The sequence below is a fragment of the Heteronotia binoei genome, chromosome 21 (genome assembly GCF_032191835.1).
Source record: "Heteronotia binoei isolate CCM8104 ecotype False Entrance Well chromosome 21, APGP_CSIRO_Hbin_v1, whole genome shotgun sequence".
NCBI classification, from domain to species: domain Eukaryota; kingdom Metazoa; phylum Chordata; class Lepidosauria; order Squamata; family Gekkonidae; genus Heteronotia; species Heteronotia binoei.
Genome location: NC_083243.1, coordinates 40,079,421 through 40,093,043, shown reverse-complemented (window position 1 = coordinate 40,093,043; position 13,623 = coordinate 40,079,421). Strand labels below are relative to the sequence as shown.

Genomic DNA, 13,623 nt, shown 5'->3' with positions numbered 1-13,623 from the left:
TGCCCAAGTCAAAATCCAGGAACTGGCTAAAGCAACACAAGTCTAGAATTTATTCTAGAAACTGAAGGGGGGGGCGGGTCCAGACATGCAATTGACCTGCCCAAGTCAAAATCCAGGAACTGGCTAAAGCAACACAAGTCTAGAATTTATTCTAGAAACTGAAGGGGGGGGGCGGGTCCAGACATGCAACTGACCTGCCCAAGTCAAAATCCAGGAACTGGCTAAAGCAACACAAGTCTAGAATTTACTCTAGAAACTGAAGGGGGGGGGGCGGGTCCAGACATGCAACTGACCTGCCCAAGTCAAAATCCAGGAACTGGCTAAAGCAACACAAGTCTAGAATTTATTCTAGAAACTGAAGGGGGGGCGGGTCCAGACATGCAACTGATCTGCCCAAGTCAAAATGCAAAATAGGAATGAACTAATGTTCCCCATTTCACTTTTTAAAAGGTTCATATTTTTTGCTTCAGTTCTTTCCTGCTGGTTTTACACATGTACAGATGTTGTGTGGTTTCCATATGCAAATTTTACAGTACGTATGCTCACATATGTATGCCCTAACTAGCATACCCCAGGCTAGCCCATCTTTTCAGATTTCAGAAGCTAAGCAGGGTCTGCCCTGGCTACTATTTGGGTGGGAGATCACCAAGGAATACCAGGGCTATGATGTGGAGTCAGGCAATGGCAAACCACTTCTGAACATCTCTTGTCTTGAAAACCCTAAAGCAGGGGTGCCCAACCACCGGTCTGTGGACCAGTACCGGTCTATGGCCTGCTAGCAACCAGGCTGCAGAGTGACGCAGAAGTGCCACACTGCCCCCACCCACCCGGGATCCGGACGGATGAAAGAGGCAGCGTGGCCTCACTCTGAGGCAGGGAGGCAGCCTCGGAATGAGGCAGAGCAGCCCTACCACCCCTTCTGCCGGCCCAGGACTGGGGAAGATGAAAGAGGCAGTGTGGCTTCACTCTTTCATTTGTCCGCTGGAGTCTGGGACCAGAGGAAGGGGAGGGAGTGCTGCTACCTTAGCCTACCTCTCATTTATAGACCTCCACACTACTCCCCCCACCAGTCCATGAAAAAATTGTCTTCCAAGAAACTGGTCCCTGGTGTCAAAAAGGTTGGGAGCCACTGCCCTAAAGGGTGGCTGTAAGCCAGCTGTGACTTGATAGCACTTTTCACCACCATGCACAAAATATGCACATAATGTACAATGATGATTTAACTGTGCCAGAAAGATATACATTTTATGGGAGGAATTCCATGTGAGGATCAAAAAACAGCATAAAAATAAGCAGCTGGTTGCAGCAGAATTAAGGCTTAATTAAAATGAAGAAAGCAGTATTTTTATTGGACAGTCTAATTGTTGAGAAAACTGAGAAATAAACTGTATAACAAATCAAATAGTCCCCTTCGGCCATTTGCAGTAATACTTGGAGGAATAAACAAACAATGGATACTAAAAACTGCAGCATTTCAGAATCTGTTCGCAGGACTTTTCATAGTTTGTTAACACAGGCTGTTTCCTTGCTAAATTGTGCTTAGGCATACAAGCAACCCTGAAAATGTGTACGCCTGATTCCTACAGTCCTCCCACCTGAAACAAAGGGAGGGAGGTAGGGAGGAAGAACTATGGAAATCCAGTGTATTATACATATGGATGTATATATAGTAACACTGTGAATGACAGGCGGTTGCCCAACCTGTACTTCTTACAATCAAGTGTGCACTTCCTGTGAAGAATGGGTGTTAACTAGACAAGCTTCTGCAGTTCTGCCACATGGTCATCTTTCCAGGGAGCAAATGCAAAGTGTTAAAACACAGACACTTCCATCTGTGTAGCTCTCTAAACATGCTTGAGCCTTTGTGCCTCACACCAACCTGCCTCTCTGGATCTTCACAGTCTTCTTCGGCCTGCTTCTTGGTTTTGTCAGGCCGCCAGGGCAACCAGTGCCTTCCTTCTCGAGAACGCTCTACATGAAGCCAATTTTGCCATTTGGGCAGAGATTTATCCTTTATCTCTTGTTCTTCCTCTACATCTTCCTCTTCTTCATCTATCCAAGAGCCAAAACACAGCAGAAGAATTTAAAAAGTTGGCCTTTAAAAATATCACTTATTTGATGTATAAAAGCTCCTATAAAAGGGCTGTAATCCACACAAAGGCCTTAACATTCACTAGAAACCCTGCTGATTTCTTGAAATTAGCTACAAAGATCACAGCTTGTGGCCTCAACTCCAAAAATCCCCTAGCATGTGGCTTTCAATAAAGGATGAAAGATGCTGGCCTAGATAACACAGAGATCAAGTTATTTCAGATACACAATTTATGTACAAAGGGTCAGATCCAGACCTCCTTCAGTGAGCAGAAAGGCTCCTGCTTACACTATAGGGGGAGTGAATTCTTCTGACCTCATGCTGCATCTCATGCAATCTCCAAGGAACATGGCCATTATGGCTGAATAAGTTCTCAGCACACTGCTTGTTCACTGCATTTTATTCTGAATCTTCTTTAATACCAAGGCACAAAACAAAATGCATCAAGTGGTTTTAGAATCCAGCACTGTATAAACTGTGGGCAGAGGCAAACAACGTACAGCCCACAGAAGGTTAAGTGGATGAACCTCTCTGAAAACAATGGGGCAGCGAAAGCAGCTGTGCACTAGAGTGCCTCTAATTTCAATGGGAACTCAATACATGTTGAGAGGCATTCATCTGCTCTTCTTGTCTACTCTAACCCATCCATCACACAACAGTTCTCCACCTTTTTCATTCTGCTAAAGCAGCCTATTTGAGGCTCATGAGCTTGATTTTTTTTCTTACTGTGTAGCCAATGATGATTCTCAAGTTCCCAGAAAATGCAGAAACACACTAATGAAATTGCACAGTGAAGAGAACTAGCCCCCCCCCCCCCCAAAAAAAGTGTTAAGGTCTGCACCTGAACCAAGGCCCAGCACAGCTCTTATATTTAGGAAAAGAGATGCTTGGGAGTTCAGAACTCTGTGCACCATGTCTGCTTTGGACCAAAGAGATTTACCAGGTGGGTTGATGACAATCCAGCCCCCCTTTTCTTGTTGATGCATCCAAGCCTTCCAGCCCTTTGCTCCTCTCTCCCCAATCCGAGGCTCTCCACTGTCCCAAAATGGTTCAAAGAACTCCACCTGTAATCGGGGATAAAATAAACACATACTTCAGGCATTTTATACCTGCAAAACTGCAACTAAATCGTTGTGTGCAAAAAAGATGATGGAAATTTGTTTTAAATGTCAATAAAGGGGTTGAAATCTTAAGAGACAAAGGGCAATAGTAAAGACAGCAAAACAGTACATCTATGGCGGCCAACCTCCAGGTAGCCTGGAAATCTCCTGGAATTAAAACTGATCTCCAGACTACACATATCAGTTCCCCTGGTGGAGAAGGCTGCTTTGGACAGAGGACTCTACAGCATTATACCCTGCTGAGGTTTATACAGCCCTGCCACAAGCCCCATCCTCCCTAGGCTCTGTCCCTAAAATCACCAGGCATTTCCCAACCTGGAGTTGGCAACACTAATGGCAGCACAAACACACCACGCAACATCAGCTCACATTCAAATTTTGATCGCCGCCAAAAGCTGGGAAAACTAGCCATTCAAGGAAAATCATTTTGACTTCCTAAATGATCAGCTGCAAAAACTCACTTTAATGCTCTGTTGTTTTATACTGATAATTATTTTAATTGTAAGACATTTTGATTAGGACTATAGAGGCAGTCTAGAAAACTCCTAAATAAATAAATCCCAGCCAGCCTTTGCTTTATCCTGAAACATCAGCCTGAACTTTAAAAATCTATCATTTTCAACAGCAGCTCAGATTCTGGAAAGTCTGCTGGGAGAAGAGGAGCTATCAAGAACATCTATTTTGAAGGACTTGCAAAGACTGCCATTTAGATTCAGCTCAAAGCACAGGTTCTAATCGGGGCTGCACAGATGCGCCTGAATAAGCACGATGGGTTAGATCCAGACTAAATTGGAAATGGCCACTGACTGCCCCATCCTGCTGCAGACCCTCCCCTCATGTTGTTCCTCCAACTCCCCCACCCCCTGCAGGAGCAGCCATTTGTGGAAATCAGCAGGAACCAGGAAAGTTCCATTCCACTGATGAAAAATTTAGCCTGGATCCAACTCAATGAAAATTGTGGAGAGAAAAACTAACTTCTCTGGCCTGCAGCATAAACTAGCCAAATTGATTTCCAGGTGAGCAGGCTAAGGCTGGGAAATGCTAAGAAGAACAGGTGCAACAACAAGCCCAGCTTCACTAGACTGCCTGGAAGCAGCTGCCATTTAGCTCCCCCCTCCCAGAACTCTCCCCTGCAGCAGCCATTTGGTCTGGTCACTATGGTATAGTTATATAAGAGCTGGCACCTGCATGTTGCTTGCTTTCCTCTTCCCTTCCTACCCACTTTTCCTTTTGGGTTGTGCATTATCACATATTGGAAGCAATCTTTTCAAGTCTGCAAACTGCCTTGAATACAGTGGAGGATTGTAGAAATGTATAAAAAAAAACGTTAGGGAATTTTTGGAGTAGAGAAACCTCTTCTAGGACTCCCATTCCCACCGGCTTCAGTATGGGGGGGGGATGACTGCCAAGAACCCCATTATTTGAGAGAGGGAGAGAAACCTGTTTCAAAGTCAAAACCATTTATTAAAAGAAAAACATACTATTTCAAGCAAGAAGCAATTTCAGCATTCAGTTTACAGAAGCGAAAAAGATAAACCAATTATTTATAAACCAATAGTACATTCATCTATTTAGGAATGCATTCTGGCACTCTGTCAAGTCCTAACCACAGTGTTGGCAGAGGGCCCTTAGCATCTCAAACATTGGTGCTAAATACCTTTAGAATCCAGATTAACTGCCAATCAAGAAATCAGATGATCCTGACGAAACCAGACCCCTCCTTTTTTTGACCAGACTCACTGCATTACTAGGTCAGAAATACCCTCCCCTCTCAAGAGCTTGGAGCCACATGTCTTCATATCTAGATGTTTTGACTTTGAGATTGGAACTCATAAATGTAAACAGTTCTTTTTAGAGCAGAGTACAGGGTGCATTGTCAGGCTTGAAGAGCCTCCTGCAATGCCTTATGGGAGACAACCAAACAGAGAGGCCTAAGCAAATTCAGACTACTATACAGAACTGCCCGTCTTGCCTTTAATTCTGCCACAAATAAATTCCTTGCCATAGCTTACGGCTGAAATGAGCTTTGAACTAAGGACCTTCTCAACTCCTTAGTGCCAAGCTAAACAAACACACAAAACAAACATTTTATCATCAACCGAATAGCAATTCTTAGCTGTGCTTGGTTGCTAAGTTCCTGGAAAAGGGGGAGGGGGAAGCAAGCAAGTTGGATGGAAGGCTGGATGCAACTGGGATGAAAAAGTTAATCACTGAAATAGCTTAGTCTGCAGTGGAACAGAAAGTGGCATGTAGTTGTTGATTTTTTCAGTCTCCAGAGTACATGCATTTCAGGCATTACATTCAATGTAGTCTTGAGGCAGAGAAACCAGTAATGAAACAGCAGGGATGAATATAGTTAAAGACATGTGTCCCCTGGTGACATTTCCTTTTTCGGTCTCTGTTTCACTCCAACTTGGAGATGAAAATATACTTACTACCAATATACTTTAAATTTAGACTTGCTGGAATTTGAAACTATAAATAACAAAGCAGACCTAATATGCACAAAAGATTATTGCTCCAAGCCAGAATTCAATTATTGTGGTATTTATTGCTAACTCAGGACACTGCTGTCAAGGCTTCCAAGGTACAGACTCATAACCTGTGCCAGATTCTTGAAATTATAGGGGATGACCCACTGATGAGCTGCATGGCCACAGGATGTAGGTCTTCCAGGTTGCATACATGCTTGCGGACTGGACAGCTGACTAAGAGCCTTTATGCAACTAAATTACCTTGAGATAACAACATCTGGATTCAATTCCACCTCTGATTTACTACTCAAGAAGCAAACCAGAGGTTAACAGCCAGTGGTTTCGCAGCACCACTCATTTGTGCCAGGATAAAATGACTGGGGTTCCAAATAATCCGTGAACAACCCAAATAGTCACTGCATGGTGTTCCAGGCACCTTTGCTATTTTTTTTTATTTGCCCAGATAGGAGTACAATTTCAGAACTGCATGTGCATAATTGAGTTTCTATGAAGGGCGTTGCACAGAAAATTACACACAACTGTTCCACTTCCCACTAGAAAGAGGAAAGACCATCTGCAGTGACCTTTGCACGATTCTCTCTGCATGCTGTATACTGACTGAAATCCAGCCTGCAATTAACCACTGTTCCTGGGGGGGGAAAAGCACCCTTCACCTATCCACAGGGTGATGGGGGCAAAACTAGATCACCACTGCCTGCCATGCCCTATAGGGCAGGGGTCCCCAACCCCAGGCCATGGACTGGTACTGGTCCGTGGCCTGTTAGCAATTGGGCCACGAGTTGTATAATTATTTCATTATATATTGTTGTTGTTCAATCACACAGTCATAATAGAAATAAAGCAGACAATTGTATCATCCCAAAACCATCCCACCCACCCCCCCGTCCTGGTCCATGGAAAATTTGTCTTCCACAAAACTGGTCCCTGGTGCCAAAAAGGTTGGTGACCGCTGCTATAGGGGGCCACTACAGTACCATATCATGGAGCACTTCACTGCAGCTGGTATGAACAACACCATGGAAACTGGCACACCTGCAAACAGGGCCACAACTGGCACCATTTCTCAGTTTGAACTGCACTCCCTTCCCCTCTCAGGTTTCCTCAATGACATTTAAGTGTTACATCAGCACACCATTACCTGCAAGGAAGCTTAACTAACCAGGGTGAGAAATCCACTGCAAACCCTTGAATCACATTTTGGTGAAGAGGGAACTGTATTAGCTGCTGACAGAATTAGTGCTGACGTAATTCTTAACGGAAGTTGAGGGATTCACACTTTAAGGATAAAGGGTTATACTGATGGGCAGTAGGAGTATGTGTGCTCAGTCTGGTGCCCAATCTCTTAACTACAGTTAAGAAACTGAACAAGGCTACATCTAATAAATGCTTGATGGGAAACATCCGGAATAAAAAAACCAACCCCCTTAATGGAACGAAGGGGGGATGTAATATATATTTGTAGAAAAAAATCCCAAACCAATTTGCAGCTACTATAATAATACACACAGATTTATCTATATCAATAAACACCTATATTCCACTTTTCTCTCCAAAAGGTATTCAAAGCAGCTTACACACTCATTCTCTCCTTGTCTGTTTATGGTCACAACCACAGCCTTGTGAAGTAGGCCAAGTTTAGAAAGAATGGTTGCATCACAATTATGCAGTGAGCTTCCCTTGCAGAGTGAGGTTTCAAATTTGGGTCTCACAGATCCCATTCTGGCACTCTAGCCACTGAGTCTCATGTCCATCATCCAGCCCTTCTCACACAATTTGAAGGATGTAGTCTAATCCAAGAAACTAAGCTTTGAGACTTTAAGCTCTTTTGTGTTGCTTTAGGAGAGGGCAAGTCTAGTGACAAATAGAAATGAAGCAATTAGCAGAAAGGCAGGCGAATAAGCAATTAGCAGAAAGGCAGGCGGGAATAAGATATGCAGATGAAAGGGAAAACATTTCAATGACTATTCCTACCTGTCCTCTTGTTGGCAAGTCCTTCACGTTGTCAGGTTTAAAGAAGGTAAAGTCCATCAGGGCCTGGAACAGAGACACAGCTTTCTCCGTATGGCCAGTCTGCCTAAGAAAATGGCACTGCTGAAGGTAGATGGCTGGGAAGAAAGACACAGTGTTAGTTAGTTAGTTTATTAGATTTGTATCCCGCCCTCCCCGCCAAAACAGGCTCAGGGCGGCTCACAGTATGCAATAAAATCACAATAACAATTAAAATAAACATTAAACATGACCTTCAGGCCCCTCCTCCAGTTTTTTCCTTCCAGAGGGATGTGATAAACAATATAGGAGTTCTGCACTAGATGGCACAATCCTTCATCACACCTTACATCTGTTTTCAGACCTCTTCTAGCACTGACCAAAGATTGTCCTCTGAACTCTGACATACCCCGGGTAGCATCTTCATAGCAGAAGAAGGATTTGGGCATAGATGAAAATGACTGACAATTTTGTAATTTTCTTAATAAGTAAACAGGACATTGTCAAGTTCAATCTAGCCCAAGTTGTAGGTACGGCTAAAAAGAACATTAACAAATCCTCAAGAGATTTCCAATACTAGTATTATTTTTATGTTCATGTCAAAACAAATTCCCTCTAGCACTCAAGAGTTTTGTACCGGTGCAGCAGAATTACAAGAAATGGGGAATACAGCCACAAGATAACTTCATTAGAAGCCTGGAAATATTTTGGAATAATATTGTTGACCTGATGGCAGGGCACAACTCCATTCTAGAAACAACCTTCAATGTTACTGGCCCAGTTGGTCCCATTTCCAAAGGCCACTGGGCTTGCTAAAGATCCTTTTGTTCTTCAGCCCATGGTGGCAAGTCCCAGCCTGGATCATAACTAGGATGTCCTAGTCATGGGCCACAAGTGGAAACCAACAGCTCTGCATGCTGCTGCAAGCCACTGTGAAGCTGGCAACGTACACTCCAACACAAGCAGAGAGGCACAAACCAAGCCATCAGTTGTGAAAGTCACCTCCCTCCCAACCCACTGGGCTCCTATCACTATCCAAAATCCAGCATGCTGTTTCTTAAAAGGTGCCTATGAAACATCACCATTCAACAGAAAGGCATGGGAAGGGACAGTGGAAAGAGAGGGGGTTACATCTAGCCGTGTGTTCATCACATTGTATTTATCACATCTGTACTCCACTCTTCCTCCAAGGAGCTCAGATTGGCAGATGTGGTACTCTCCTCCTCCTTTTCTTCCTCACAGCAACCCTAAAGGACAGGTTAGGCTGAGAGCCTATGACTGGTCCAGCATCAATCAGTGAGCATCATGCCAGAGTGGGACCTGGGTGTCCTCAGTCCAGCACTGACCACTACACTACAATGGACCTCATTCCAGTAGTAAAAGAGCTGCAATTTAGAAGTAGAACAAGCACCACATGGAAATTCGTCTCCAGGGATGCCCTTCTCTCCCAGGTATAATACTGAACACAGCGATAAACCATAATTTGCTGTTAGCTGAATTAACATTGGGGATTATTGGGCTTGCACTCTCTGCTCCCCTCCATGTATATGACAACACTTCCATATTTGCAGTAAGCCATAATTTGTTATTACATCTGGACCACAAACAATGACCTTTTCTCTTCTCTACAAATCTGAATTAAATGGTGGTTTGGAATCCTGGTTTGGAGAAAAGAGAATGAAAAGCATTTAAATTTTCAAGCTGTGCAGAAGCAGATAGCATGATAACAGAAACTATGAACGGTACCCAAGCATCCTTCCTTCTCCTTATAACTCAAATCAGGCCCAAGCTGAGACAAAGAAAGAAAGTCTTTAAAGAGCTACAACCTGAAAGATTTTAAGAATTGTTAATCCAACTGGCATGCTTCCTTGATTTGAAGAAGCCAGAGATGCAACAGGCAGATCCACTGTTGGATTTTGAACTAGGAGTGGCTGACTCAAAGGATGTGTTGAAAAGGCTGCATGGAAGGAGGCAACATGAGAGCAGTGATTCAGAGAGTCACAGTGGGCAGCACTCTCTGTGAGCAAGTAGTCTGAGCTCCCAAGACTAAAATTACCAGTAGAAATTGCTCAAAACTACTCCTACCCTTCCTCAAAGCACACTTTCTCCTCATACACTGCCCTTCAAAAAAAAAAAGAAGGGGAAGACTTCACTAATGAATCCTTTCTTCTAAAAAGATCTAAGATTAGTATGATCAAAGGACAGGATACAAATAAGTTAAATAAATAAAATAAAGTTGCTCCCTCCCAAAGAAATCTAACTTTATTGGAGGGAAGAGAAGCCAATAATTAAATCATCCCTCTTTCAAGCATTTTCTGAAACTACTCCATACCAAAAAATGAAACCTGCCTCATAACCTCTTCTTTGAATCGCATCAGGTCTTCTATGATCTAACCTCCCAGGCTCACTTCTGAAAGGAAATTATTTGTCCAAGTGTCCCATGTTAGAATAGAAGGAACTAGCAAAGAGCAAAACAGTCTCTGTTTCAGTGTGCACAGAGTAAAGAGGTTCGTGGCTTTCAAATATGACAGATGTGATGATCTTACCTAACATAGCTTCTTCCGTGCCAGGCAGTACAGGATGCGAGACCATACTGCCATCCTGCACTGCTGACAAAGTGCTCAGGCATTTTCCATACAGAGCGTGCACTTTTGAAACGACAAAGGTGGTGAACTGACTCTGGCAAAACAAGAGGTATTTCTGCCACAGAGCTGAGTTGTTGGGGTGCAAGAAAACCAACTTCTGCCATTCCTTGATCACGGCTGACGGCTCCCAAAACTCTGTGCAAAGTTTCAGCCGGGCCAGCTTCAGGTCAACGTTGTTGGGGTTGCTCTCAATAGCTTTCTCCAGAATGGCCAGCTTCTTCTCTAGGACAAGCCTGAATGACTTCTTTCTCTTTTCCTGTTCTCCCTTGTTGATTGAGTAGCAGCTGGGACCTCTCATGAGTTCATCCTTAGAGCAAAAGGGAAAGAAAGCACAGAAGTAAGAAGAGCTGAGCCGTAGAGCACAGAGCTGTTCTGAAAAGTCCACTCCGCAGCCTTTGTCGATAGCAAACCTTATGTGAGTGATGAAAGAGTCAGTAGATGCAGGCTTTGACAGATGACTCCTGCCAAGACATTGAAAAGGTGTTTTCACCCTTCCACATGAGCAGCAACAGAAGCTTTGGGAAAAGTTTTCCTCTAATTGTGTCCCATGCTTATCATATGAACCTAACTTCAGCCATATGGCTCAATATTGCCTACTCTGATTAGCAGAGGCTTGCCAGCGTCTCAAGCAGAGAAAGGCTTTCCCCAAGACCTGCTGTCTGAGATCCTTTAACTGAACACCCCAGGCACTGAATGCCAGGCCCTCCTCTGTGAAAAGCATGTGCTCCGCCAGTGAGTCATGTTCCCTTGTTGAGACAGAGCCTACACTGAGTGTATATCTGTTAACAGCCTTTTTCTTCTGACTTGAGTGAACAACAGACATGCATATCAAGGGAAAGGGCCTGCCATTGTCGCTGTTCAGGCCAGGGAAAGAAAGAGCTAAGAAGTCCTGTGCATCTCAGCTTGCACAAAAGTGCACACATGACAGGCCAAGTGCAATGTTTGGTTCTGGATGGGAAATTCCTGGGGGTCAAATGTGAGTCCTGCTCTTACTGTACAGGCAAGAATATTATTATCACCAACTACTATGAACGACATCCCCAGCAGCTGTTTAAACCAGGAACTCCTAGGATTCCAGACAGGCACTAGGCCTTCATTGAAACAAGGAAAGAGGAAGAGAGCAACCAGAAGGCTCCAATAGCATTGCATTGTAACCCGACTGACTGGTTAGGATATCAGCTTTTATTTGTATATTAATAATTTATCATTTTAATTGTAAGCTGCTTTAAGCAGGACTATTATGGGGTGACACAGAACTTTCAGAAATCAATCAATCAATCAACGTAGAAGACTTCTAACCGAGACTCTGGAGAGCTGCTGCCAGTCAGAATATGAAATACTGATCCTAACAGACCAACCATTTGGCTCAGCATGTGGCAGCTTTGTGTGTTCTCATGCAACAGTGGCACAGTCCTTGCTCACCTGGAGCTTTTCCCATTGTCCCACATGACCAGTGATCCCTCTAAGCTGAGTTAGTGCAAGTTAGCTCACAGTTTTTTAGTCTCTGGCTCACACATTTTTGTCTTAGCTCAGAAAGGGTGGCCCTGAACAAACTAACTTATGTAGTAGCCCACAACGTTAATGCAGTAGCTCATGAAGTAGAATTTTTGCTCACAAGACTTCACAGCTTCAGAGGGAGCGCTGCACATGACCCAAGTCAAAATGCAGGGCTATATGGCTGCTGACCTGTGTCGATAATAGGCCTGGTCAGGAATGTTAAAACATTTAACTCTATATTCAGAGGGAAACATTCTGCAGAAAAACCCAAGGGAAGGCAGCTGTGTTGTTTAAAGAACAACCACGGCCAATTCTTCACTTGCTGTGCGAGCCCAGTTTGCAATCCGCACGGCCAGCCTACCACTAAGCGTAATTCTGGTTTGGCTGTCAGGCTCGCACCTCTTCTCAGGACTTTCAGCAGGACTTTTGCACCTCACTGCTCAAAAACTTCATTCATTCTTCACCTCATTAAAGGCAACAACCATTTCAAAAATAGTTGCAAAACCACCCCAGAGATTGGTGGGCAAAGTGCAGAGGAGAGGGTCCATTTGTACCAAACACAGGAGGGAGCTTCTCTAAAAATGCTCTGTCATCTCACAGCATTACACTGCAGTTCTAAATCTTAACACACACTTACTTGAAAAGAAACAAAATCCATCCATGCTTTAACATCTGTAGGGTTCTCTCTGACCTTCTTGTTATATTCTTCCACTTTTGACATTAAGCCAGCGTTCTCATTCTCACAGATCACTTGGGGTTCCTCCTGCTTCACTGCGTCATGCTCAGGGGGACCCTTTCCTTGTAGCCATAATGTGGTCAATGGATCATAAATCCCAAGAGGATTTATGGAGTTTGTGGCAGGGTCATCATCTGGGTCCAGTTGTGAAACTGGTATCCAAGAACTTGAACAAGATGGGGAACCCTGAAATTTACTACGAACTGGAAAGCTATCCACGTTCAAGAACTTCAAGCCATCTTTTGTGAAGTAGCGCTGAGGTCGTCCGTGGGATCGCTTCTTCTCTGCTGATGAATTTTCCCAAATTATATGTTGCCTCTTCCAATCAAGGCCAAGACAGAAGTCACCTCTCCTCTTGTACCTTCAAAACCAAATTGGTAAAACTAAGTACTTGCAAGTCATTGGGCAAAGAGGAAATAAATACTTCTCAAACGAGCCACAGTTTGTCAGAATACTATCATATGCTTTGGATTAAGTAGCAAAGCAGAAACTGACTCCAATTAACTAGTTACTAGGGGTTGGTTCTACAGCTCTACCATTTGAATAAAGCCAGGGAGAGCAATTCTTCTCTGACACCCCTTCCTACAGCTCAATTAGCTCCTCCCACATCTGGCTTGGGGGGGGGGAGGTGTCAAGAGATCCTTAGAAAAAGGTTTGTAGATGGAAGGGGGAAGAAACAAGCAGAAAATGCCCCTCCTCTGTCAACAGAAGTCATTCCACCAGCAAAAAGGCACCTTTGGATTCAGCCCTATATATGGGTACAGTTTCTAGCTGCTTGTTGTTTAACCCTGAGAACTTCAGGAATTAAGATGATTGAGTAATGTTCAGGAATTAAGGTATTGAGTAATGAACAGGGATGGGCACAAGCTGCGTTTTTGCAGTTCAGTTCATAACTGAACCATGAACCAAACCACAAACCGATACATTGGTTCATGAACCAAACTGGTTCACAGCCCCTGCTTTCTGCTCTCTGCCACTCAGTTGTTTTTCGCCACCAGATATCTCTGATCTGACACCCTTCATTGGGGTCAGATCGGATGAAGAGAGCTTT

General features: G+C 43.8%; 1 protein-coding gene across 1 annotated transcript in view; it reads right to left on the bottom strand.

Annotated features, from left to right (window-relative positions):
- The window catches only part of NRDE2 (NRDE-2, necessary for RNA interference, domain containing), a 35,915-nt gene that overhangs the window by 7,680 nt on the left and 14,612 nt on the right, over nt 1–13,623 (bottom strand). Inside the window, exons 5-9 of the mRNA XM_060261559.1 lie at nt 12,474–12,933; nt 10,241–10,646; nt 7,680–7,813; nt 3,033–3,156; nt 1,880–2,052 (exon numbers count right to left, since the gene is read on the bottom strand). Of these exons, the coding sequence (XP_060117542.1) occupies nt 1,880–2,052; nt 3,033–3,156; nt 7,680–7,813; nt 10,241–10,646; nt 12,474–12,933 (1,297 nt within the window). The remainder of the gene's footprint in view (nt 1–1,879; nt 2,053–3,032; nt 3,157–7,679; nt 7,814–10,240; nt 10,647–12,473; nt 12,934–13,623) is intronic.